Consider the following 24,498-nt stretch of genomic DNA (forward strand, 5'->3'; position numbering starts at 1 on the left):
TTTTACTCTAATATTGTTTTTAAAGCTTAAAATTTTGAGAAAAGTATCAGACAAAATATTTCATCTCAAAATAAAATTCCTCGGAACCTGCTTTACATTTACAAGGATAAGTTACTTTCAAGAAAACAAGTAATCATATCTTATAAAACCCCAAAATTAATTTGGTTGAAAGGGACTTCTTCAGATCAGATAGTCCACCTCCTTGCTCAAGCAGGACCAGCTACAGCATGTTGCCCAGGACTGTGTCCTGTCAGGTTTTGAATACATCCAATGATAGAGACTTCACAATCCCCTAGGCAACCTGTTCCAGTGTTTGACCACTCCCACAGTAAAATAAATAGATCGATAAGTAAATAAAAATAATTAAATAAATAAATACATGAAATGTGCTTTCTTTCATTCAGATGGAATGTTATACATCTCAGTTTGTACCTGATGCTAATTGTCCTAGACACTACTGAGAAGAATCTGGTTCCATCTTTATTTCCTCCCACAGGTGTTTATATACATTGATAAGATGTCCCTGAGCCTTCTCTTCTCCACATTGAAGAGTTCCAGCTCTCTCAGCCTGTTCTCATAGAAAAGGTATTCTACGCCCTTTATCATCTTTGAGGCCATGTGCTGGAACTGTTCTGTCAAGTCCATATCTTTCCTGTACTGGGAAATTTTAATGTGATTATGATACCTAATACAAAAATAAGTAATGCAAATATATGCACAAATTCATGTTAAAACACTGTTTAGGTTCATTTTCACCCTTTTTCACCCAAAGAACATAAGCAACAAAATATTTTATATTTTCTCCGTTTTTCTTCCATAATTTTCTAAAGGTTTAGCATGTAAGAATAAATATACGTATATTATATTGTATATAATATGATGTCCTAAATAAGGAAAGGCATAAAAAAAAAAAATTGCAAAACTGATATAACCAGATCTGTACTTATACATGCTCTTAATCCTTACCTTGTAGGTCAAAGAATTGTTGAATTTCTTCCAGTTTAACTTACCAACGAGTTGAGAAACCTTGATGGCCCAAAGATACCCAGTGGATTCAATGATCTCAGGATCAAGCTCAAATTCACATACAATAGCAATCTAAAAAAGTAAGCCATTCTTTAATTTTTGTAGTGACTCACCTTGCCTGTTACCCACTTATTCGGCTGTACTTCCCGGAAATGTTTAATTCCATAAGTTTCTTGGCCATATTTGCCTGACCTATGAATTGATGGATCATACTTCTCATTTTTATGATACGAAGAAAATGGCAAAAATCTGAAATTCAAAAAATATTTAAAAATTATGGTCTACTCCGGATGCCACAGAAATCATGTAAATAAGATATCAATGCAGCAGAAAATGAGGTGGACACAAGTTTCTGCTATTTTCCTCTACCATCTTGATGTCCCCTCCTCAGTACTGTGGAAGGGTTACTGCAATTTCTTTTATAATTGCTTTTTAATAAAATTTGGGTCAAAGTGATAGAGATCTTCAACAGGATAAAATGAAGCCTTGTAAGAAGATAGAAGATGGTGCATTTGCATTACCAGATTATTACTTTGGCTATATTTGCACTGTTAACTGGTGTGGTGTAAAGAGGGAATGAACAGGGACTGGTTTGCTGTGATTTCCTTATTGACATGTGCAATGCAGTATGTGCCACCAGTCAATGGAAGGCCTCCACCATGCAAAAGTAGAGTTCATTTCTGGAGAACCTTGCATCCACCTTACAAGTAGCGTACTCTAAAAGGCAACCAACACAACCTCAACCTGATCATTCCATCAGGATGGATACATTTCAAGACTACTGGCAGTGTAAGTATAGACCAAGACTAATTCACACCAGAAAGAACTCCTTTTGTACCTTAAAGTAGAAAGTGTATCCTTTGATAACTGTTAACCAAAGCTATATAAGGTGTAGCCTAGTTGAGCAGAATAGAAACTTAGACAGATAGTACTGTTGGCTTTCATGTATTGGCAGACCACAAAGCAAATCAATGATTTATTCTAAATACACAAATCGTGTACTTTACTCTGAAGTTATCAGTATGCCCTAACCATCAATCTTTTGGGATTTGATTCTTTCACCTTTAGTCATGCTGAGGGTGAACTCCCTTCTTGCATACTACCACTGAACAGTGAAATTCCAGATGCCTTCTTTGGTCATAGAGGTTGTTTTAAGATAGACATCACTAAAGCCTGTGGGCACCTACAGGTTTTCTGGGTAGGTCCCACAGTAAACTGTATGGAGGAGGGTGAAAGGCATCTCATACATAACGGATTTGCAAGAGACCCTACAAAGATATCAGTTTCATCTGCCCATTTTAGTTTGCAAGAGAGTTACAAGAGCAAAGAGATACATTTTAATATAAAGGAAAATCCCATGAATTAAGCTTATCATTGCTGGTATTCCAAAGAAGAAATGTGTGTTCTTTATTCTACAAGTGCAGAAAAATTATTACACAGTAAAATTAGAAATAAGTTTCAAGAGTTTAAAACATCACTTTAACAGCCACAATAATAGGTGTAGTTAATTAAACCCTTTTACTAGTTGAAAGTTTTTCAGAACCCAGAGTCCCAATTTATAGTCAAACACATTTTTGTTAAAGATGGGGATAAAAATATGTTTCTTCCTGTTTCTCAGCTGATACAGACTCACAAAATGATTTATTTACACTAACCAATAAATCAACAACTGTTTGGGTGAGCTTGTTTATTTTTCTTAAATTATATACCTCTCTTTCCACTTCATAAAAAGAAACCATTTAACAATACTCCCAGCTATATCAATTTATTCTATCCAGTACCACAGTCAAATGTCATGTAAAGTTAGCAAAAAGAAAAACACTGATTTAGCAGACTTAAATTATACAAAGCTATAGTAGCATGTGTATACTCATGGGAAAGGACACTCACATAAGACAGATTATGGTACTTGTAATGCTAATTTGCACATGGGATGGACATCACATGCACACAAAAATTAATGTGGCCCCAGTGTCCCAGAGAATACACCGAAGGTGCTGTGAGCCGGCTGCTCCACTTGCAGTTTTTATCACTTCTGAATTGCATTTTAATAGTACATTTTTCTTTTGTTCAGACATGAAAGAAAATTGGCTTTCTCAGGGGATTGGATATCTGAGAAGGCTAGCAGTTTAGGGATTTGCCCATATAAGCATATAATTTAGTTGAGCCATAACATTCATAATTCAATATGAATACCACATCTGTAAAATTTATACACGAAAGAGCAGAAAAAAATCTTGAGAAAAGTAGAAGGTTAAGTAAAGAAAACAATAAGGATTCTAGTTGTTTCCCCTATAAAATGTTCTATGTGAAGGGCTTGATTTTACTGTGGACCAGTTCGGCTTCATCTTTTTTGGCAAATCTATTGATCAAATCAGAGTTTGGCAAATCAGAGTAATTTATGTTTTACCACAATTCTGAACTTAAATATCTATGCATATATTCTAACACTTTAGGTCACAAGTAACAGCTTGCACTACATGTAGCTTAGCACAAATTTAATCTTCCACATTCGACTGCTTATCTCCTCTAAGACCATCGGCTGGCCTATGTGCTGTACAGCCTGGAATGTATGTCTATGGTTGAGGAAAAAGTTAAAGCAACTATGAGTTTTTGAAAAAGAACATTGAATAATAAAAAAATACTGAAAATGAAATGAAAGAACATTAACAATATAATGGGGTATAATGGCATAAAGTAGTAATTTTTTTTCTTCTGTCTGTAGATCTGCAGTCAGAGCCACCTGAGCAGTTGTTGATAGGAACAATGATATAACGACAAGAAAAGATCATATTCACAAATTCAATGTCTGTTTAAAGCAAGCAAATATTGTCATAATTTTATGTAAATAACTAATTAAAAATATTTTAAAATTTTGTTTATTTGTTTTAGGTAGATAAGCAAATTAATAGGAATCATACAAGCGTCGTTATAGCCCTACCAAACAATGATAATAGTAAAATCAAGAGCACTGCAATATACTTCAGTAACGGCATTGTGTTCTGTAGCTCTCTCTATATACCTGACACAGCTTTTCCCCAAATTAATGACAGTATGTGTTCTGAATGTGACAGAAGAGAGTGATGGAAGGAGAAGAAAATTAAATCCAGACAATGGTATGATAACACTATAAACTGCCCAATCTTAGACCTCAGTAGTTTTTTCCCCACAATAAGCTCACTCCAGTGGGATTCTTATATCTGGGTTTCAGCTTTTCTTTGTGATTTCAGTGTAAATTCAAAAGTTCTTGAAGGCTTTCAGTAAAACTGACAGAGACAGAAGTAGCGGGATGAAAGATGAATCAAATTCCATGTTGCCGTCATATTGTGCCATAAAGTGTAATCAGTATAATCTGAGCCTTTCCAAAACTTTATGATTTAATGGGAGGTGAATTCTCCCCAAAGAAATACACTTAAAAAATGAAAAGTTATTTCATTCCACCCACCACAAAAGCTTAAATGAGAGACGTGACAAAGAATACAATCAAGATAGGGTGAAAGAGTTGGAACCAAAAAGCCTTGGAGGCCTTGACTTAGTAGACAATCCTAGACCTGACAGTTTATAGCAGTATATATTTATATTTCAAAAGATATCCTTGATATCCTTTGTTGTTAAATAAAATTGTGTTCTCTCTCCTTTCTATCCTGTACCTCCTTGCTACCATTAATTTAATCTTTCTAATCCTTCCTTTCCACACATTTCAGCCCCCTTGTTCTCTTTCTTCCTTCATCTCATCACCTATTATTTCTTCCTTCCATTCTGTCTCTTATTCCTTTATTTCTTGCTATTTTGACAGGAGATGGAAGAGGCCTCTTAGATACTAAAGGCTTTCTGTTTGGCCTTGATAGATGCTTTAGAAGGTACTAGACTCTGATGTCTATGGCAATGCAAGAGGAGAGAAAAATCTTCCTATGCAGCAGCACAAACAGGAAGGAGGATTTGTCAGGGAGTGTAGTGATAGAACAAGAGGTAACAGTTTTAAGCAAAAAAAGATAGGTTTAGATTAGATATAAGGAAGAAACGTCTCACAATGAGGGTGGTGAGGGCCTCCCAGAGAAGTTGTGGATGCCCCATCCTTGGAAGTGTTCAAGGCCAAGTTGGATGGGGCCCTGGACAAACTGATCAGGTGAAAGGTGTCCCTGCCTCTGCAGGATAAAGCTAAGCAGCATTCACTTTTTCTTCTGTCTAAATGGCAGCAAGCAACAGGGCAGGACTTCACCAGGTTCTCTGGATCTCTGCAAAGCAGTCTAGCAGTGCAAGCACATAATACTGAGAGCAAAAATGCTCCACTTTACCCAGGCTACTGAGAAAGATCAGGTAGGAGATCTACTGCTAGACTATCCCACACCCCGTGGCACAGTAAGAAATATTAACACCAAAGAGAGGTAGGGTAAATATTCCTAGATTTTTCAAACTTGCACAATATTTGTATGTATTGTATGTTTTAGTAACTTAGACGTAAAAACACTACCAAAATTTTAGCTCTAGATGTGTGATAGTGCTGTTAAATTTGTATCTAAACTGGTTCCATGTAATAGCAATTCAGTTTTTTGTTGGCTTGATCTAAGTCAAATAAAAAAAAATCCTCTCACTTTAAAGAAGACCACAAGCAATTAGCTCCAAACAAACTATGTTTCACCTCCTGGAAGCTGTGAATCTTGTTTTTTTTAATTTATTAAATAAAAAACGTAATTAATTTTAAGCTTTCAGATTTGGGTTTTACCCAAAGTCATTGCTCTATCTAATCCAACAGACTATCTTTTCACTCAGTGAACAAAGAAGCAAAATGGTTTTCCACAGCAAAATAATTGCAACAGGGAGCCATTATGCAGTTCATAATGAGTGCACATTACAAATCAAAGTGTAATTAACAGTATAAAGACAGCATATTTTACTTACTGCATCTAGTCAGATTATCTTTAGCACGGTATTTTTTCCATGAGAAATTTTGGGCGCATTATTACAAATATTGTGTGCAGTAATACACTAAATATACTAAATATCGATGCTTTTTCAGTAAGCTCTCAGTCATTTTTATCCTAACAGCAGCAAATCTAAGAATCCCCTGTCTGTTTTTATTTAACCCATGTTTGCAATAATGTAAAGTGGCCAAAAAAAAAGTCGTCCAGTTCATGTAGAAAGTAAAAGATCTCTTCTGCAGCAAATTCTGGAACTTCTTAATTATACACTGACTTATCTGCATCCCCAGTGTTATAAAGTACTAGAACTTCATTAGAAAAATTAAGATGGAAAAATGAAGGCACTACTTTGTAAATTTCCAGTGGAAATTAGCTGGAAGAAGCAGAGGAATACTGGATCAAAAGAGGGTAATCATGCTTAACTGTGCCCTAGAGCACCCGCATGTATAATACGATTTGCACAGTAACTACCTCTCCTATTACTGCTTGTTTGGAGTATTCTGTGTTAATGGGGTTAGCTAATTTAGTATTTTAACTTAAAAAGACTCTACTGATTAATAAATGTTGCACACTGTGCTAGTAATTAAAATAAATGGAAGAGTTACAAATAGAAGTTGAACTGTTAAGAAAACAGTATCTGAAAATATATGATAATCCCTGTTTATCATAATACAATAACAGTCCGGAAAATATGCAGATTGCTGAAGTTGCAAAGCATATGAAAACCTAAGCATAATTTGAACAAAGTTTTCAGATGTGTTATATTTGCATGACATAAAACGTAGTGGCCATTTTCACTAGGCTAATTCAGAAATGCAGTAAAAAAATCTTAAAAACATACAAATGAAAAGATTTCTTAAAATTGCAAAATCTCATCAAAACGAAGTGACTTGTTTTTTAAATTTTATTTTAAAATGCCATTTACACTGGGCATGTCATGATACTGATGACTCCGAGTCATTAACCTTTCCGTAAGTCCATCCTTTGTGCACAGCACTGTGTAGTGCAGAAGTACCTACAGTGGCTCTAAAGGAAGGCATTATCTTGCTGAAAATAAACCTGTGAGGAGCTTGGTACTGCAACACTCACACAGTGTGTGAGACATGGGGTGTGCAAACATCGCGCTGTGCTGCACACAAGTGAACCAGTGTGTTCAGGACTAGCTTGGCTATCTTTGGTACAGTACTGAGCACAGAGAGAGCCAGAAACTGAGACAACTTGCCTGTTGTCACACCAGCAGCCTACAGTGAATCAGAAATCCTCAGCTTTACACTATTGTTGGTTTATCCCTATTCTATCACCACATTGCAACTCATTCTGATGTATGTTGACTTTATAAAGATGTTTAATACTATACTCTCAATCATGAGGCATATTATGTGAGGCAGATTTCAGCACTTAATGAAAATAATTTACATTTTCGTTCTCTGGAAAATTAGGCGAGCACACTGCTGCATGCAACTGAGTAAAGAACTTTTCATGCTTAGTGATCTAAATCTGCTGGATCCAGCAGTTGGTGTCTCAAACTAGACACTAGTTTATTAAGTGGCCATCCCAAAGGAGTCCAATTGTCATTCCTATCCAAGTGTAGGGGGAAATCACTCCATTTGTATGAAAAATAGCACAATAAGGCAGTAACAGCTTCAATTACATGAGAAAGAGGTATCACTCTTATTAGGTTAGATTACCCAGTTGCTGTTTCATTGCAAAATAGGAAATTCCAGCAGTTGCTTCAAGCACCCCCATCATTTTCTTGTTTTGGATTTATACTGCTTCTACTTGCCTCAACCTCTCCCTTGGCTTTCTCTATTATTTCTGCATTCATCAGAAGCAAGAAGTTTCTCAGAGCTTGAAACATTTAGAGAAAACATTAACTCTTTAAAAAAAAATTGAAATCAGAGGTGAGTGGGAATTCTTAACATCTGATATAGAAAAAATATTGCTGTTTTATACCTGCTATCTTAAAAGATAATGCACAATAGTCATTCTGGAAAAATAAGATCAAGGATTCACTTTGTCTTTTTTATGCAAATACTAGCTTTCTCCACAAACTCCACACACTTCCTCTTTTCTTTCTTTATTTGCTAAAATAGAAGAATGATCAGCATACAACCAGAAGGAAATACAGTCCCAAAGTATACAATTACACGGAAAGAGACAGAAATCTGTCAGTTCATAATAGACACCGCTGAGAAAAAAATACTGTAGAATCTGAGTAACCCTTTGCTGACTCCTCCCTGGAGACCAGCATACCACAAAGCAGCTGCAGCATTGCTAGTGAGTCTTAGACCTGATGATGACCTGGAGCTCTGTCATCACCTTTTCAAGGTTACAGATGTGACCCTTGCATGGTTGGTTGAATCTGAAGCACAAACGGAATGATCACAGCCTGAAAATGTATAATACACTATGCATTTAGTGCGCGTGAAGCTGAGAATCACTGCTTCTGCGTATTAAGGATGGAATGAAATGCTTCCTTGCCCATAAGGTAAATAAAGACCCCCGATCAATTAATATCTGTCAAAGTTGGAGACTCCAAATTTGAAGTGTACAAGACCAAAGCCTTCACAATTCACTAAGTGGGAAAAAACAGGGAAATAAATATTTCAACATATGACCTTCTGAAACTGTTGACACAGTGACCTCTGGTGTAAATCATATCAAATAAAGACCAGGCCATATAGTCATTCCCATAAATGAAGAACATAATCCCTCCTCATTTGGAAAATATAATCAAAACCTATCCAGTGTAAAGAACACCTTAGCTGAAAGAAAGCATCTTAATTATTACCCAGTGTTTTCTAGATTTCAGTCATAGAAGCCAAAAATAAAAATAAACATTTAAAAGTTAGCACTGATCTAAGATGAGATTTGAAAGTTAAACTGCTTTTCCCCTTCTCCAATGATCAAAACAATAGAGGAAAGAAGAGAAACCTGAAGTACACTTTTACTTGTAACTTTTCCCTTTACTCTTTTGGTATAAAAGGGGTAAAAAATACTACATCCAATTTTTGTTACCAAATATCACAAATAACATTCTACAAATGTGGAAAAGTTGCTGAATTAAAAGATTTTCTTTCAAAATTGTTTTTAAGTAGAAGCTCCTTTGAAAGTCACTATTAATATTAAATCAGGGAAAACACGGGAAAAAAAAAAAAAAAAGGATCCAGCAATTAAAACAAAAGCTAAAACATGCAAATGCAGTTGATTTTAGCATTCTTAAATCCCAGTCCTTAAACTGACACAGGCAATATGGAGCTGATAGTAAAGTATTATTCATTCCCAGTGAATCAGTAGATCACAGGCTGCCCACAAGGAAAAGGGATTCCTTTCTGTCCTGAATTCTGGTACTGAAGTGTCAAAGAATTGCCAAGAGCAGTGAATTGAAGCGAAAAGTTGTCAAAACATCATTTGTTTCTAGTTAACTACAAAGCCAGAACAGGTGACTTAACAGGCTTTATTATGATTGGGCAAAGGAGTTCCATCCCAATAAAAAAAGAATTGGGAATATTTGGTGATAGCCTTAAATGTGGGGGGATGGATTATGTAATTTTGGATTGTATGGAAAAGAATTGGCCCCTCTGATGCTATTACAGATGCCATGGCTCAGGAAACCAAACTGCCACAAAGATGATTACAGTTTTTACATCACGTTCAACATGTGCAACATATGCTCCCTTCCCTTCCAAGTGAGCTTTGGTAGTCTACTGGAAAGAAGGCATGTCTCAATGGCATGCAAGAACATGTTTCCTCCCACAGTATTTAAAATCTTTGAATATGAAGACAGAAATAGTATTTGTTCCTTGGCAAGGTGCATATGGCAAAAAGTAATTTGCATTTGTTTACTTATTTCCCAGTAAGTTCATCTGTTGCATCACATATTATTATTATAGCACGTTCTATTGATTCATAGATACAGATGGCAAATGTAATACAATTACAAGATAGGGTCTCTGCCCTGGAAAGTTTATAATCTAAGAACATAGAATTTAGAAGTATGTACAGAGAATGTTTGCTACTAAGCTGTCAGGTTTGACATTTCATTTTGTCACACATGAAAGGTTTTTGAAATCAATGAAATAAAGAAAACACCCTCACAACAATAAAAGGAAAAAAAATAGCTTACTCATTGTCATGTATATGGTTTCTCCATTCCTCCCTTTTCATTTCCACTCTGGCCTTCTCTAGTGGTGAATCGATTGATGCTGCCACTCGCAAGGCTGGTTCCAAAGGCATATAGCGCTGCCGCAATACTTCAGCGGTATCGCGGAAAGGCCCCTGAGGAAAGGTATAGGATAACGTAAGTGTTTTATTATGGGGCTATAGTTCTTTCTTTCTTTTATTCATGACACATCACTGATGAATGAGGACACAGAGTGTCTAGGAAGTGTAGCACGACTTTTCTTCCAAAATAATTAAAGCAGTTCATTTCGATAGAGAATTACAGATAACACAAAGGTTGAGAACATGCTCTAAAGCCCTAAAGAAAGAATGAGAAATGCATACTCCAGATTTATTTAGCTACTCATAAATATTTATTATTTTAAAACAATACATTGTTAGAACTTATTAGGAGACCTTATTTTTTCCCTTGGAAAAAATACTGGTGAAATAATATTTGATATACAAGTGTTAACTTCATCTAGATTCTGTTTAAGCAGGAAGTCTCTTCCTTTTCATGGGATAAATCATGTTCTACCTTAAAGAACATGCTCTTTTCAATTTAACTATAAAGCTATGTGGAAGAACTTAATACGTGACTTAAAATACAATTCCTCTAACATGATTCAAACTAATGTCTACAAAAATGGAACTATATAGTCTATTTTTGAAACTTCTAATTCCACATTAATCTCACTAGTCTTAAGAAACACTAAAAGCTCGTAATTATTTCAGAGATGTGTGTATATATAACATATATACATCCATAAACACACAAAAGGATGTATGCATATATGTATATATATAAAATGTTGTTTTTTGTTTTTTTTTTAAAGCAGACCATTTAATAACTGATCAAACCAGTACCTATCATTTAACGAGACAGATAGAGAGAGCAACAGAAAGTCCTTTTCTACATTGTCAAAGTGATATATGTTATGTCTTCCTTTTAGTACTAACCACTGTGAACTTACCTCAAGTATAATTAGCACCATACTACGCTCAGGACAATTTAGTGGCAAGTCTAGATTTAGAAGTGTTACTAATTAATTTTTATTTTATTTTCACCATTACTGATCCTGCAATGAACTAGTGAAACCTTCTGAAACTATGAGCAGACAAAGAATCCTAATCACAGGCTTTATTCTTAAAGATATCCTTCTTTAAATAGGTTATCAGTAACAAGTCACAGCTGGAGTTACTGCAAGCACTGAGTGAAGACTGTGGGGCTAATAAAAAGAAATGATTCACGCCTCATTTATGTTCACTTATGTTTTACATTAATAGAAACCAATAATAGGAACCAGTTACCATAAAAGTCATGGACCGTAAATAACACAAATGGCAAATAAGTATCATCTAGTACTTTTCACAGCTGGACAGGAGGATTGCTATATTTGAAAGTAGTTAATGGATTTTTATTGGAACTTTACTTTTTAAAGGCACAGCATCATGATTTGGAGATATTTTTAAAGATCATAGTAAGGAAGTAACAATAGCATTTATACTACTTGCAGATATTTTCTTGCTTTTACTTTCTAAAAGTGTCCACAAAAAATATACATTCATTTAGCATGACCACAATAAGTTTTTTTAAAAACAGAATGAAAATTGTTATTGCCTTTAATAAAATAATCAATACTACAGAAGGTCATTAAAACTGGTAAACAATGTTCTAGTAACATAATCTAATCATCAAGATATAAAATAAGGCTTAACTTGCTAATGAAAAGATGAATACTTTGTATTGCAAGATGTTTGCAGAGCTGCATATGCAGAGAAAAGAAGAAAGAAGTGTAGTGTTATCAAATAACATAATGATAGATGTTTGCTTTTAGAAAATAGTCTTCTTCATCTTAAAATATTTATTCATATTCCACCAGAGTAAGGGCCAAATCAGATGTCCAAGCAAGCTTTTTTTTTTTTTCTATCTTTAATTTCTAAGAACTTTTAACTTTCTCAATTCATAGTTCAAGTGAAATTAATAAAGCACAGCAAATACTAATGGAAGGGGGAAAAAAAGAATACACAAACTATGCAAAGGTCTCTCCAATAAGGTTGTCATCATTAATGGTGGTGCATATTGTAGAATATGAAGTTAATTCTAAGCCTTCCCTGCATTTCTCTGAAACACATATTTTATGAAACTTACCCAGCAATAAACACCTACTGAATGTATGTAAGATGACAAGACCTCTAAAAAATCCATTTGCCTATTTGCATTTTACAAGATGAACTTTAAGATATATGTAATCTGTGGTAAAATGGTGCTTGCAAATATTTTCATATCTGCAGTGCCCACAAGCATTTGGGACATCTGGCTTCAAAAGGGAACCAACAGTTTTCACCCTAAAAGCAACTCAAACAACTCCATGTTCTATTTTGGAATTTTTACTGAATAGCATAAAAATTCTTGCTACTGACTGGTCTGCCAAATAATGGTTAGCAGGGAGGCATTCTTACTACTTTACCATAAAATAAGAAACTCATGAAAAAAATTATGATCTACATGAAATCTTGTGCTCTTTACTGTTCCTATTCCATGACAGCCACCAGCATACAAGAAAAAAAAAAGTTAAATCCCCTAAAAATGGGGATGTACTTTCTGTTATTAATGCCTTTGAAAGAACACTTGACTAATTTAAGAATTACACATTCTTCCATCAAACTGTAATTCTAGTTAATTCAGTAATAAAACTGATAGGTCTGTTATAACTAATGTATAATCATCATTAAAACTTTTCTTTTAAATACACTATATCTCACATACACGGAGTTATATATAAAATGCTAAATACCAACTTTCCCAAGAAAAAGCTAGTAGTTAGCTAATTTTTGTTCTCTTAAGCTTATGTAATTTACATTCTCATATAAAATATCCAGGCCTATGGGCAACACAATTTTTAGATACCTGAACAATCAATGGAGTAACAAGTGGCGCACACTGGACCTGAGATATATAAAATGTTATCACAGAGAACTAGGACACAAGTATAGCTAGTAATTAAATTCCTTATTGTCACACTGGACAACTTTCAGGGTGATGTGTTCTGATGGGTTTTCATTTCCAGCTGCTTCATCATCTCAAACCAGTGTCCTTTCCTTAGACAATACAACCCTAAATTGTCAAAGTGTTGTGCAGGGATTTAGCCGTGTGACTCCCATTAACATCAATAAGAGTCGCGCAGCTAAATCCACGTGCTGTGCTTTGAAAATTTACCCCACAGTGTACATCCCAGGGTGCTGAAAGGATTAAAGTATTATATAGTAAATTCCCTCTTTGAGGTGCAGAAAATAAACAGGGCTCTTCTGGTTTGTTCTAAAAGGCTATCTGTGCACTACTGCTGTGAATGCATCTGAACTTAGAAAGGTCTATAAAATATTCCAAACCCAAACAGAATCTTGTAAGATACTTTATGTACAGTAAAGTGGTTTTGCAAGAGCAGCTTAACAATAGAAAAACTCTGAGTTCCCTCTTTATTTTAAAAGCATGACTCCTGTACCTTGTCCACTATGCAAAATCTTCCTCTCTGTCTTGAGAGACAACGCATCCAGTCACATCCCACTGAAGGACTATAATCACCCCATTGGTCCCAGAAGGTAAGGCTATAATGTCATATTTGTTTTTGAATTTACATTCAACTCCAAAATCCCTGATCACTAAACCGTTGGCTCATGCTTTGACTTGGTTCTAATATGAGTCAATGAGATCGTTATATGAGGAAGTTCAAACAATCAAGGTGTGGGGATGGAAGGAGGGAAGGACAAAGGTGAACTACCTTGAAGTTGATCCTTATTTATGGACACATATATATATATATACATATATATGTTGTAAGCAGCGTGGATCTCTGTGGGGCTCACCTCTATTTATTCAGACATATTTTGGCAGATCTGCATCTGTTCCTCATGCTCTAACCCAATTGCCTTTTTATTCACATCCCACCATTGATATTGACTCATGTTGATACAGAGAAGTCAGATATGATATAAAGGTGAGAAAAGCCTCTTCTGCGTGGGTTAGTCCATGAGCCCATGGCTGTTTCCACTGAAGAACAATGTCGATTCAATCAGTAAAACACAGGCAAATTGTAGCATGGCTACACATAGTTTGAATCCAGCGGTAGAATTATAGAATCATAGAATGGCTTGGTTTGGAAGGAACCTTGAAGATCATCTAGTTTCAAGCCCCCTGCCATGACCAGGGACACCTTCCACTAGATCTGGTAGCCCAGGGCTCTATCCAACCTGGCCTTGAACACTTCCAGAGATGGGGCATCCACAATTTCTCTGTGCAGCCTGTTACAGTGTTTCACCACCTTCTGAGTAAAGAATTTCCTCCTAACTTCTAACCTAAATCTCTCCTCTTTCAGATTGAAACCATTGCCCCTTGTCCTATCACAATATACACATTTAAAAAGTCATTCACCATCTTTTCTATAAGCCCCCTGTAAGTACTGAAAGGCTGCAATGAGGTTGCCCCAGAGCCTTCACTTCTCTAGGCTAAACATGGAAGAGAAAATTTAAAGATAGCATGGAGTTCAAAATAATGTACAAGAAGTTCTGAAGTCATTGCAAGCATTCAAAGTCAAGCTGGCACTAAACATGTATGTATGAGGAACATAAAGCAGAAGTTCAGCAGACTGTGCAAACTGAAAAAATCTTCAGAAGAGATAGAAAGACAGTGTATGTCTACCTCAAAAATATCAGATATTCACTGGCAAAAGCTACATGTCTGGAAAAATATCCACTCATCATCAACTGAAGAACATAAAGGTCTCAAAGGTTTATAAATATTGGTCATATTCCCAGCAGGTTTAGATAATAAGGTAGCAAATGCTCTTTTGCCGTTTTGTGGGACATCTCTGACGTATTACCTCAGAGATCTCCATAACTTTATGGGAGAGGAAAAAGGTTATCTGCAACATATGCTGACATCAACTGAAATCAAAATCCAGACCATGACAGTTAAGGAAGGGAGCTGGGCAACTAAACAATTGATGCAGAACATGTAGAAACTTTTGTATTTACTGACACACAGCTAGTTGATGCAAAAGTACAGGAACTACTTCATACTGAGAGGATGTCTTTTGGTCTCCACATGGAAAACACAAAAAGAGTAATAAGTTATTTCAACTGGTTAATTTTATCTTTAATTTCTCCTATTTTTCATTGATTTAAAATTGGAACTTAGGAATTCTCCCTCTGATGAATCAGGATGATACTCAGTTATATCAGATCTTCCCTTTGAAATCTCAGATGACTTTTTTGTTGTTTTTTCCAAAAAGACAAAAGCAAAGTCACATTTTCTTGTTTTACATACCACATACATTTCTTTTTCCTTAAAACAAATTTGTGTCAAAGAATTATATTCTGAAAGCAAGCACTAGTTCTATGAATAAAGAACATACACACAAAATATTTGACCAAAAAGAGACACTGAAAACTGTTACCTGAGGTTTCTGTCTGCCAATAGGTGGCAGGGATTCTCCAGCATGGAAAGTTGGAGGCCTTGTACAAGTTGGCCAGTCGTAGAGTTCATCTGTGAAGGGACTCTTCACTTGCTGCCGCCTATGTCTCAGTGGCTTTGACTGCCGGAGCAGCAGTTCCATTGGATCGGGGGATTTTCTGAATGGCGAATTATATATGCCTGCAATCTGAGTAGAAGATGGGTTTACCTTTGACTTCAACTAACTTACACTTGCAGTTACAAAAGTGTTTAAATAGGATAGTGTAATGTATAATCTGTATTTTAGCCCTCCCAATGGGTATAATTTTCATTTTATTCAAGCAAGAAATACACAGCTGATTTTCGTGGACCTCAAACCCTCTTTTCTTTTGGTCACATCTTTCCTCTTCCATGATAATAGTCAAACAAATGTACCATTTTTTCCTTAAAAATAAATTAAATTGTACAAGCTTACAACTAGCTTTAAAGACAAGTATTATACTTGTTTTGAAATATAAACTTGAGTTTATGTTTCTTTAAAAGCCATTTTAAATTACTATGCATAACAGAAATAAAAATATGTATTACTTATTATTTCTAAGCACATACGTTCTAAAATAAATATCCATACAAGGAAAAAGATAACTTTTGTCCCTTTAGACACTGTGCTAGCTAACTCACAGTGTGGCATAAGACAGTTGAAATTACAACATTTTTAAAAGTAAAACTGAGAGACTGGCTACAGGGAAACACAAGAACATTTATTGAATACCAAAAAATAGTAACTGTTTTTTTGCAGCAAAATGTCTTATTACATTTCTTTAACCATTCATATCTATTTAGTTTTATTAGTATAAAAGCTGTGAAAAACAAAAATTAAAATTAAAAAATGTGAATTGTGAATTGAACTAAAAATTTACATTCTTCATTTAATTTTGTTTCATTTTTTTTCAGCACAAAGAAACAATACGCTATTACATCAGTAGTGTGATGTAATATAATAATTACTAATATAAAGCATACATTTCAAATTCTTAGCTAGTAATCTCTGTCATTAACAGTCTGTGAATATCTGGCAAGACAAAATTATATGACAGACTGGTCCTAAATCATTCTGAATGATGATCATTCTACATTCCTAGAAATGTAGGAATTTTATCAGTTGTATATAAACAACACTCAAACATATGTGAGTTTACTGAATAAGTTATGAACAATAAAGTATCCATTCTAGTTAATAATTACTATGTGCTAAACATGAGAATTGGTGTACCAGATTGCACAAAGCAACTAAATTTCCAATAAAACAGATGAGATGCTTAAAAAACATTGGCTAAATAAATAAATAAATAAATAAACATACTGTTTTGCTTTAAGGAAAATTGTATTTTCTGTAACAGTAGACAGTATAACAGACTTTGAAGGTAGATCAGTTTTGTTCAGTTATAATATATCATGTTTTGCATTTATCATATTTCTTTGCTGTGAAGCATTGAATAAACATAGAATAAAAAAGACATCAGTCGCTGGTTGTTCCTTTAGTTTTCAGGATGTCAACTATAATGGCAGAGATCCATGCTTCAAATAGCAGACAAGCAGGATTGGTGGGGTGACTGCAAAACTGCAGGTCCATCTGTGTGATCTGTAAAATCCAGCTATATTTCAAGGTTTGGTTCTACACCTCTTGCTCTTATTCACCTAAACATCTCATAAACTTGCAGATTCTCCTTATGATTTATTTTTTGTTGTATTTCATCCATTACCTTGTTACAATTTTCTTATCAGTGCAGCACAGTTTTGCTTGTGAACATTCAGTGACATGCAAGTCTTCCATAAGCACAAGTTCCATATGTTGTCTCAGGCTTTTTTGAACTATTGAATGCATTCCCGCTACATATTTGTTACGCAAGTTATCTCATATATAAAATGACACAGTCAAGGTCTTCCAAACAAATTAGATTCCATGCTGGAGATGTACAAACCAACCATGGTCATATAGCTCTTCACCCATTAGTCTTACCATGGCCATCGGATCTGTCTATACTATGAATTTTTGCCTTTATTTTGCTGATGACAGTAAAATAGAGAAGTAATTGTCTGTGATTACCATCTTTGCACATTTCACTGAATTTCACTGTACTGATACTTTATCTTTCCACCCATTCCTATGTCCTCTGTGTTCAGTTGTTATATCCTGACTAATGTGGAGAGTACCTTCTACATTCTAGCCAAGCCACGTATCTGCAGAGGGCCCCAGGTAGTGAGAAAGATACTGCTCTTTTACTGTACATCTGCAGCACACATTTTATAGAAAACTACAATATCAATGAAAATACAAACGTTTTCCATGAGAAAAACATCTCCTTGCTCACCACTGAGAATCAGGATGATCTGGAATAAACCATTCTGCCATAAAAACGGCATGCTGAAGTTTCATTCATGGATTTGTTAATCAGTAGGAAATCCTGATCAGGGCTACCTAAAATTTACACAGCTTTTTAAGATGTTTAAAAATAAAATAAAATAAAATAAAATAAAATAAAATAAAAAGTAAAATCAAATAAATAAAATAAAATAAAATAAAATAATAAAATAATAAAATAAAAATGCTGAAAAGCAAATTGTTTAGGAAAATTTAACAGAAGAAAATTTAGATTTCTTCAGTCACATAGCACAAGATTGTTTCTTGTTTGTTTCCACAAAGAATAAAAATACAACATCTTAAATATTTCAAACATTTTTCCTCTAAAGAAATACAGGCAAGAATAACTTTAAAGTAATGTTTATCTGGGCTCTGAGAAATGGCATGACTTCTATCATTCACATTTAGAGAAGTATTAATGGACCTATGAGTATAATGGCTTTCTGGAATGGCATTTCATAATCTATACTGAGATACTATGTATGTTCTTGATATTTCTTTGTTTAAACATTTGGCAGTAGAGAAATATGTATTCAGAGTTCAAACACTGAAATGCAGTGCACAAATAGGATTGGCTTTCAGCACTTCTAATGACACCAAAATTAGCCATAATAGCTTTGGGAACCCACTGAATCAGTGTCATTTGGATTATTATTTCTGAAGAGGTGCCTGAACAAAGAGTCATCTTGTGTTGTTCTTTTTTTCATATATTATCAGGTTAAACATACATAAATAGTGTATCAACTATGAAAACAGATTTGCAGTTTTAGTGAGGCACATTAGTGAGGGCAGCTAGACACTTTGCAAGATGTTGCTTCTACAGTTGAAGCTCTTTGTGAGATCTGGGTCAAAATTAATTACGAAGTGCATTTTAACTAACGATTTTTCAAGCAATCCTGTTAATTACTTTACATTTTAATTATATATGTTCAAGTATTCAAACAGACAGATAGCAGAGCAATCAGCAGAGTTCATATCTAGACAGATAAAATTAATACTCATTTACTCTAAAATCCCCAAGGTTTGTGTCTAGGTTTTAAGCCTAGATTTAAAATTGGCAAAGTTTGGTAGCAGAGACAAGGGGATGAGTTTGGTTTTACTTTCTAGTTCAGACCAATCTCTGGCAAAATTCATTCACTTTAAAATATCTCTGCAAATCAGAGTCTTATTTTTGTGACTTCTTGCTTATGTGTTGTGTGCTGACGGATGTGCTATTCATTCTACCCTTTGCAGGAAGATAGCAGTGTGCAGAAATCTTAAGAATCTGGAGGATCAAAGCCTTTGATACTTAATAGTTTTTCATATCTTCTTGAGACCAGTACAATATATTAAAAGCATTATTTCACCTTTTCACTGCTTTAATGCAATATCCTCTCAACTACAAAACCATCGTAGTTAATACTGCTTTTTCAGTGGTAGAAAAGTATCTGTCTTGAGATACTACTCTATACTTTGGAATCAAAGTATGAGGTAGATTTTGATTTTCTTCACTTTTAGTCCATACAAAAATATGCTACCCTCCCAAATATTATGACAGGTTACAAAAAGTACCTCTTCTGTAGTGAGTATGACACATTTTTCTGTACCCATGTTCTTCACAACTAAGAAGGTCCTCTGTCAAAGCCAGCTTTCTGAGACTCCATTTCCAGGAACGTTTTTCTGAAGTGACAAACACTATGGGGAAATCTGTGCTACTGTTAAAAAACCTGCAACTGAGTTATTTGCAGTACTGTCATGCTGACTTCCAACTCAATAAGACCAAAGAAATCTCAGGAGGGGACTCTGCTAATAGCTTCTTACTGACCTCCTTACATCAGGCTCTTCTGCTGAATGGTGGCCCAATGGTGAATATGGCAAATGAGGTGTGAAAGCACAGATTTTTGTATTTTTTTCCTTTTTCTTTTTTTTTTTTTTATAAGGCTGTGGTTCTGATTCGTCAGGTGAAAAAAGAGAGAGAGAGACAGAGAGAGAGAAAGAGAAATGAGTTATACAACAGATATATATTTCCCCTAGAATTCTCTGCCTCAGACCTTCCATCATGGAAACCCAAGCATGACCTGGAATATTAATTGTGTCAGGTCAAGCATACTGGCAAATGTATCATTTGTTACCCAGTCATCCTTAGCATTACATTAATATTTTGAATCATTTTGCATTTCTAACACTCTATCATTTAGTTTTCTCTCAATCATTTTCTTATTTTTATAATTAATGGTGGCATATAAAGAAAAAAATCAGAAAATAGATATTAATTTAATGAAGGAAGGAAAAGGAATCAAGGAAAAATGTGTGTGTGTGTGTGTTTTAAATATTCTGTATCTCTTCCACCTCTTATCCTAATCTTAGTCTATGCTGTAGCATATGCATTTTTGTCTTTTCCTGTTTATCATTTCCATAAGCAGAGAAAAATTTAACTGTTACTTAACAGCTACTGTTCTGAAAATAATCACACCTGCAAAATTAAAAATCAATGACGTTGAGCTGAAGAGTAAATGTAAGCATGAAGTTAACAGAAAATGTATCCTCCTTCATGTATTTTAAATATATTTTACTGTAATTCAACTATTCAACTAAACTATAATAAAGGTATGCTCTGTTTTAATTATTTTTCCATATCAACTCTGAAAGTATGAAATAATCAACATATGTCATGAATATGTCATGAATATAAATGTTTCTTTTAGCATTCATTTATTTCTGAAAAAAAAAATACCTTTGAGGGAGGAAGCCTTTTCAAGCAACTGCCACAGTAAGAATCTAAATAAGGTTCTACTTTCTCAGTCTGCTCTTTTAATAAGGAGTTAAATGACTCCTTCTTCAAAATGCGTATAAGGAGACAGAAAATACTTCAACAAAATAAGGAATTAACTTTAAAATCCTTTTTTCTCCAATATATTTTGTATTAAAAAAAAAATAATAATAATCTAAGCAAGCTGAGAGAAGAGGTAAGAGATCTTTAAAAGCCATAAAAGTAAAAGCATGAAGGAGAGCTGTGAATGAAATATTTGCTAGAGAAGGGATTGCTGAATCAACACTGACCAATGCACTTCATCATAATTATCAGGACATACTACTGCCAGGGGATTTATAAAAATCCCACTCAGCAAATAATTGCCCTGCTGTTAGGAGATAGTCGGGAGTGTTAACACACTGTCACAGTCCAGCGTTTAGTAAGATATTCAACATTCAATTACTCTTGCTGAGAACTAAAAGGAAACTTGATCATTTCTCAGCTACTGCAGTTATGCTTCCACATGAATTCCAGAGAACAATCTTGTTAATCCCCAGATATAGTTTCTCTAGGAGGTAAAAGAAATACCTCAAAACATTAATGATTCACAAGGAAAAAAAAATGTTTAAATGATGCTGCAGCAACATCTGTAAGAAAATGAATTTAAAACTTCTAAATAACTAGTTTATTACAGGCTGTCAAAATTTTCCTTAAATTAAGAAAATAAAGGGATAACATCTTTAATATAAAATGTACTGGGGAAATAGTCATCTATTAAAATTCTGTAAATAATATCCTAGTAGCAAGTATAATAAAATGATGTCCACTAAATCAAATCTGAAACATCAAAATATTTAAACCACGTGACAGTGTCTTCTCCTAGGAATAATCTGTGACTTTGTGATTAATATGGACATACTTTTATATGAGAATTAATAGATACAGCATAAGCATTATTCAGATATTGGAAAAAAGTCCCTGTTCTGGTTCAACATTCCAATTCAAAAGAAAATATCCTTACTATGGCTAACAATAGAAAGAAATGTCACCCATGCAGTAAAATATACAAATGCCAGTTTAGTGCTCACTGACCTAAAGCTAGTCCTTGGGCCTGATCCTGTAACCCTTATAAAATCATACTCAGGAATTGTATCTAAATAAGAATTGGAGGACCTTACCTGTTATTATAGGTAAGGTATTTTAGTTTTGTTTGAGATAGAGTTTTATGTAAAGACTGAAGAATTCATAAATGAGTGATGAGTACTGTATATTCTTTCAAGTGGGATTAATTACCTGTCTTCTGCCTAATATATATTCTGTTTAAACAGAGTAATAGAAGCATTAATTATTGTTATTCTGCTTTCAGATTTTAAAGCTTCAGTCCTCTTCATCTGTGAAATGTTTTCTTGATATCAAAATAATAGTACAATCACATTTTAAATGCACATTTGTAAGTAAAACAGGCTGCAATTCTATGGACTATACAACGAGGTGTCAAGGAAACATTCAAGTCCCTTGTCCTGGCCACAGATCATAAAATCAACCTCTAAACCTGCTGACACTAAGCTCTGTTGCAGGAAGCAGAACTGTAATTGAGTCTCCAAATAGGTAAGAACTGCTTGGGTTTAGGCAACAAGATAAAAGATAAACAAACTCTTAGCTTAATGCATGGATCACTGTGTCACGATATCCAAAACACGGCAGCCAAACAAATGCTGAGGCATCCCAAAAATGTATTCATCTTTCACTGATTGACTCTATGACCAAGGCTTGTTCCGTCAAACCTAATTCTTATGCAGGCTCTTGATGACTTGACTAGATCAGGAATAATAATTTGAATGAGTGAGTGATGGCATGGGAAACAATACTCATGATGAAGATACAAAACAGAGACATTCAAAGTTTTTTTATTGACTTCTCATGTGACTTCTAACTGATTTCAAACAAGCAATTTTAACTTACTTAATGACTTTATTTTAGAAATAGGAATGGGAAATTCCATTAGTGTTATCATTTGTTCTTTAAGTGCTAGAGTGAATATAGGATCACGTACAAATTCTAGGAACCTCTAGAATCAAGCTGCTTCTACAACTACCCTCTGTAAATGGAAGTTGAAGAATAATCTCTGAAAGTAGTTTCATTCTTCTGTGTCTCAATAACTGCATGTGAAAACACAGTCTATATTTCCTTACTGCACAGGAATATTTTGAGGCTAAAATTATTTATACTCATGAGAAGTTTCAAAGAACCTTGACACACTTATGTAAATGTGACATTATTTATGTCTTTAAAATTAAACTTTCATCAATTGTCATTGTGAGAATGCAAAAGATTAGCTTTATGAGAAAAAAAAAACACATTGAAAATCACTGCTTTTCTTACTGGATAGAGAAAAATTCTTGTAATTATACCATTTTGAATTTGAATCTTTGAATTTGGAACACTAGAGGTTACCTAGGGCAATTATATCAAAAGACTGGAGAACCTCTACTTGATAGATAGAAATAGAAATCGTGGAAATTTACTCTGTTTAACAAAAAAAAAAAAAAAAAAAGCAAGTGAATTCATTCACTTCTCAAAAACAAACAAACGAAAAACACACAACCAAATGATGTAATGTTTAATTGATTTTCATCGTTCCTTATGTCTGTTGCATTGTGTTTACACGTGAATCTTCCCTTACTGATACAGGTTTATTCTGACAGATTTAGTAAACAAATTGCTGCAGTAAATCTATAGGATCAGACAATTATTAAAACCTCAAAAAGTGGCAGTATGTTTAATAAAGCACTCTTCAATGAGACCAATAAATGATGAAGTGAAGGGAGGTTTAATGAATGGTCCTAGTATTGTAAACAGGAAAGAACAAAGAAGAGGGAACCAAGCCATGTTAGTTAGATTAGTACAGTCAGAAATGAGTAGAAATGAGTGATGTGATAACAAAACAAACAAAGAGATCAACATTTTCTTAAAAGACTGTTGAAACAGAAAAACTGGAAGCAAAGAAAACATAAAATAAAGGTAAGAAAACAAACAATATATGAGGGAAGATATACAGTTCTCATGATGCCCATTGCAGGATAAATGCATTTCCCAAATTAACACTATATATTAGATACTAAAAAAGCATTGAATATTGAATTGAATATTGAAACAGTGCAAGTTAATGAAAGAACTTTACTATCATACTATTCACTTGCCTAAGAAATGAAAAACAACAGAATTGGTGTGTACATCACTCATCTTGAAGCCTCATTAAAGTAAGGATACCATCAGTACCACTTACCAATGAGAAGGTTTGCTGTTGAGAAATGTACGGCATTTTATCTTCATGACTTCTCCCATGCCATCCTTAACTTCTCTCTACTTATGCACTCATCTCTTATTTAGCATCTACTTCTTCTGCTATTATAGGTTCAAAAGTTACCTCAGGAAGACCGCACTTCACATCAAACTTGTATACAGACCAGTTGGACAACTACACATCATGCAACTGTATCCCAATAACTAATAATCGGGAACATCAGTGGAGCTCCAGTCTGTGCAAGTGTGAGCGAATGTGGCTATGTGTGTGAGCTATTTAGTTCATATTTGTACTGTTGTAATTTCCCTGCAATACGGATTCTTTCTTAAATGTTTGTACCACAACATACACAAAGCCCCCATTCAATATATAACTCCCTCATCATTTTTCTGACCCTGCAGCAATCCAACCCTTTTGCCACCTCAACTGACAGTAAAACACAAAATGTGGTCATGTTTTTTCTAAGTTCTCAGCATGTACACTTTT

General features: G+C 34.4%; 1 protein-coding gene across 3 annotated transcripts in view; it reads right to left on the reverse strand.

Annotated features, from left to right (window-relative positions):
• SPATA17 (spermatogenesis associated 17) overlaps positions 1-24,498 on the reverse strand; it is a 100,320-nt gene that overhangs the window by 25,768 nt on the left and 50,054 nt on the right. For all 3 annotated transcript variants that reach the window (XM_040551402.1, XM_040551403.1, XM_040551401.1), the window contains exons 7-9: positions 15,560-15,763; positions 10,072-10,223; positions 1,140-1,275 (exon numbers count right to left, since the gene is read on the reverse strand). In XM_040551402.1, the coding sequence (XP_040407336.1) occupies positions 1,140-1,275; positions 10,072-10,223; positions 15,560-15,763 (492 nt within the window). The remainder of the gene's footprint in view (positions 1-1,139; positions 1,276-10,071; positions 10,224-15,559; positions 15,764-24,498) is intronic.

The sequence above is a fragment of the Cygnus olor genome, chromosome 3 (genome assembly GCF_009769625.2).
Source record: "Cygnus olor isolate bCygOlo1 chromosome 3, bCygOlo1.pri.v2, whole genome shotgun sequence".
NCBI classification, from domain to species: domain Eukaryota; kingdom Metazoa; phylum Chordata; class Aves; order Anseriformes; family Anatidae; genus Cygnus; species Cygnus olor.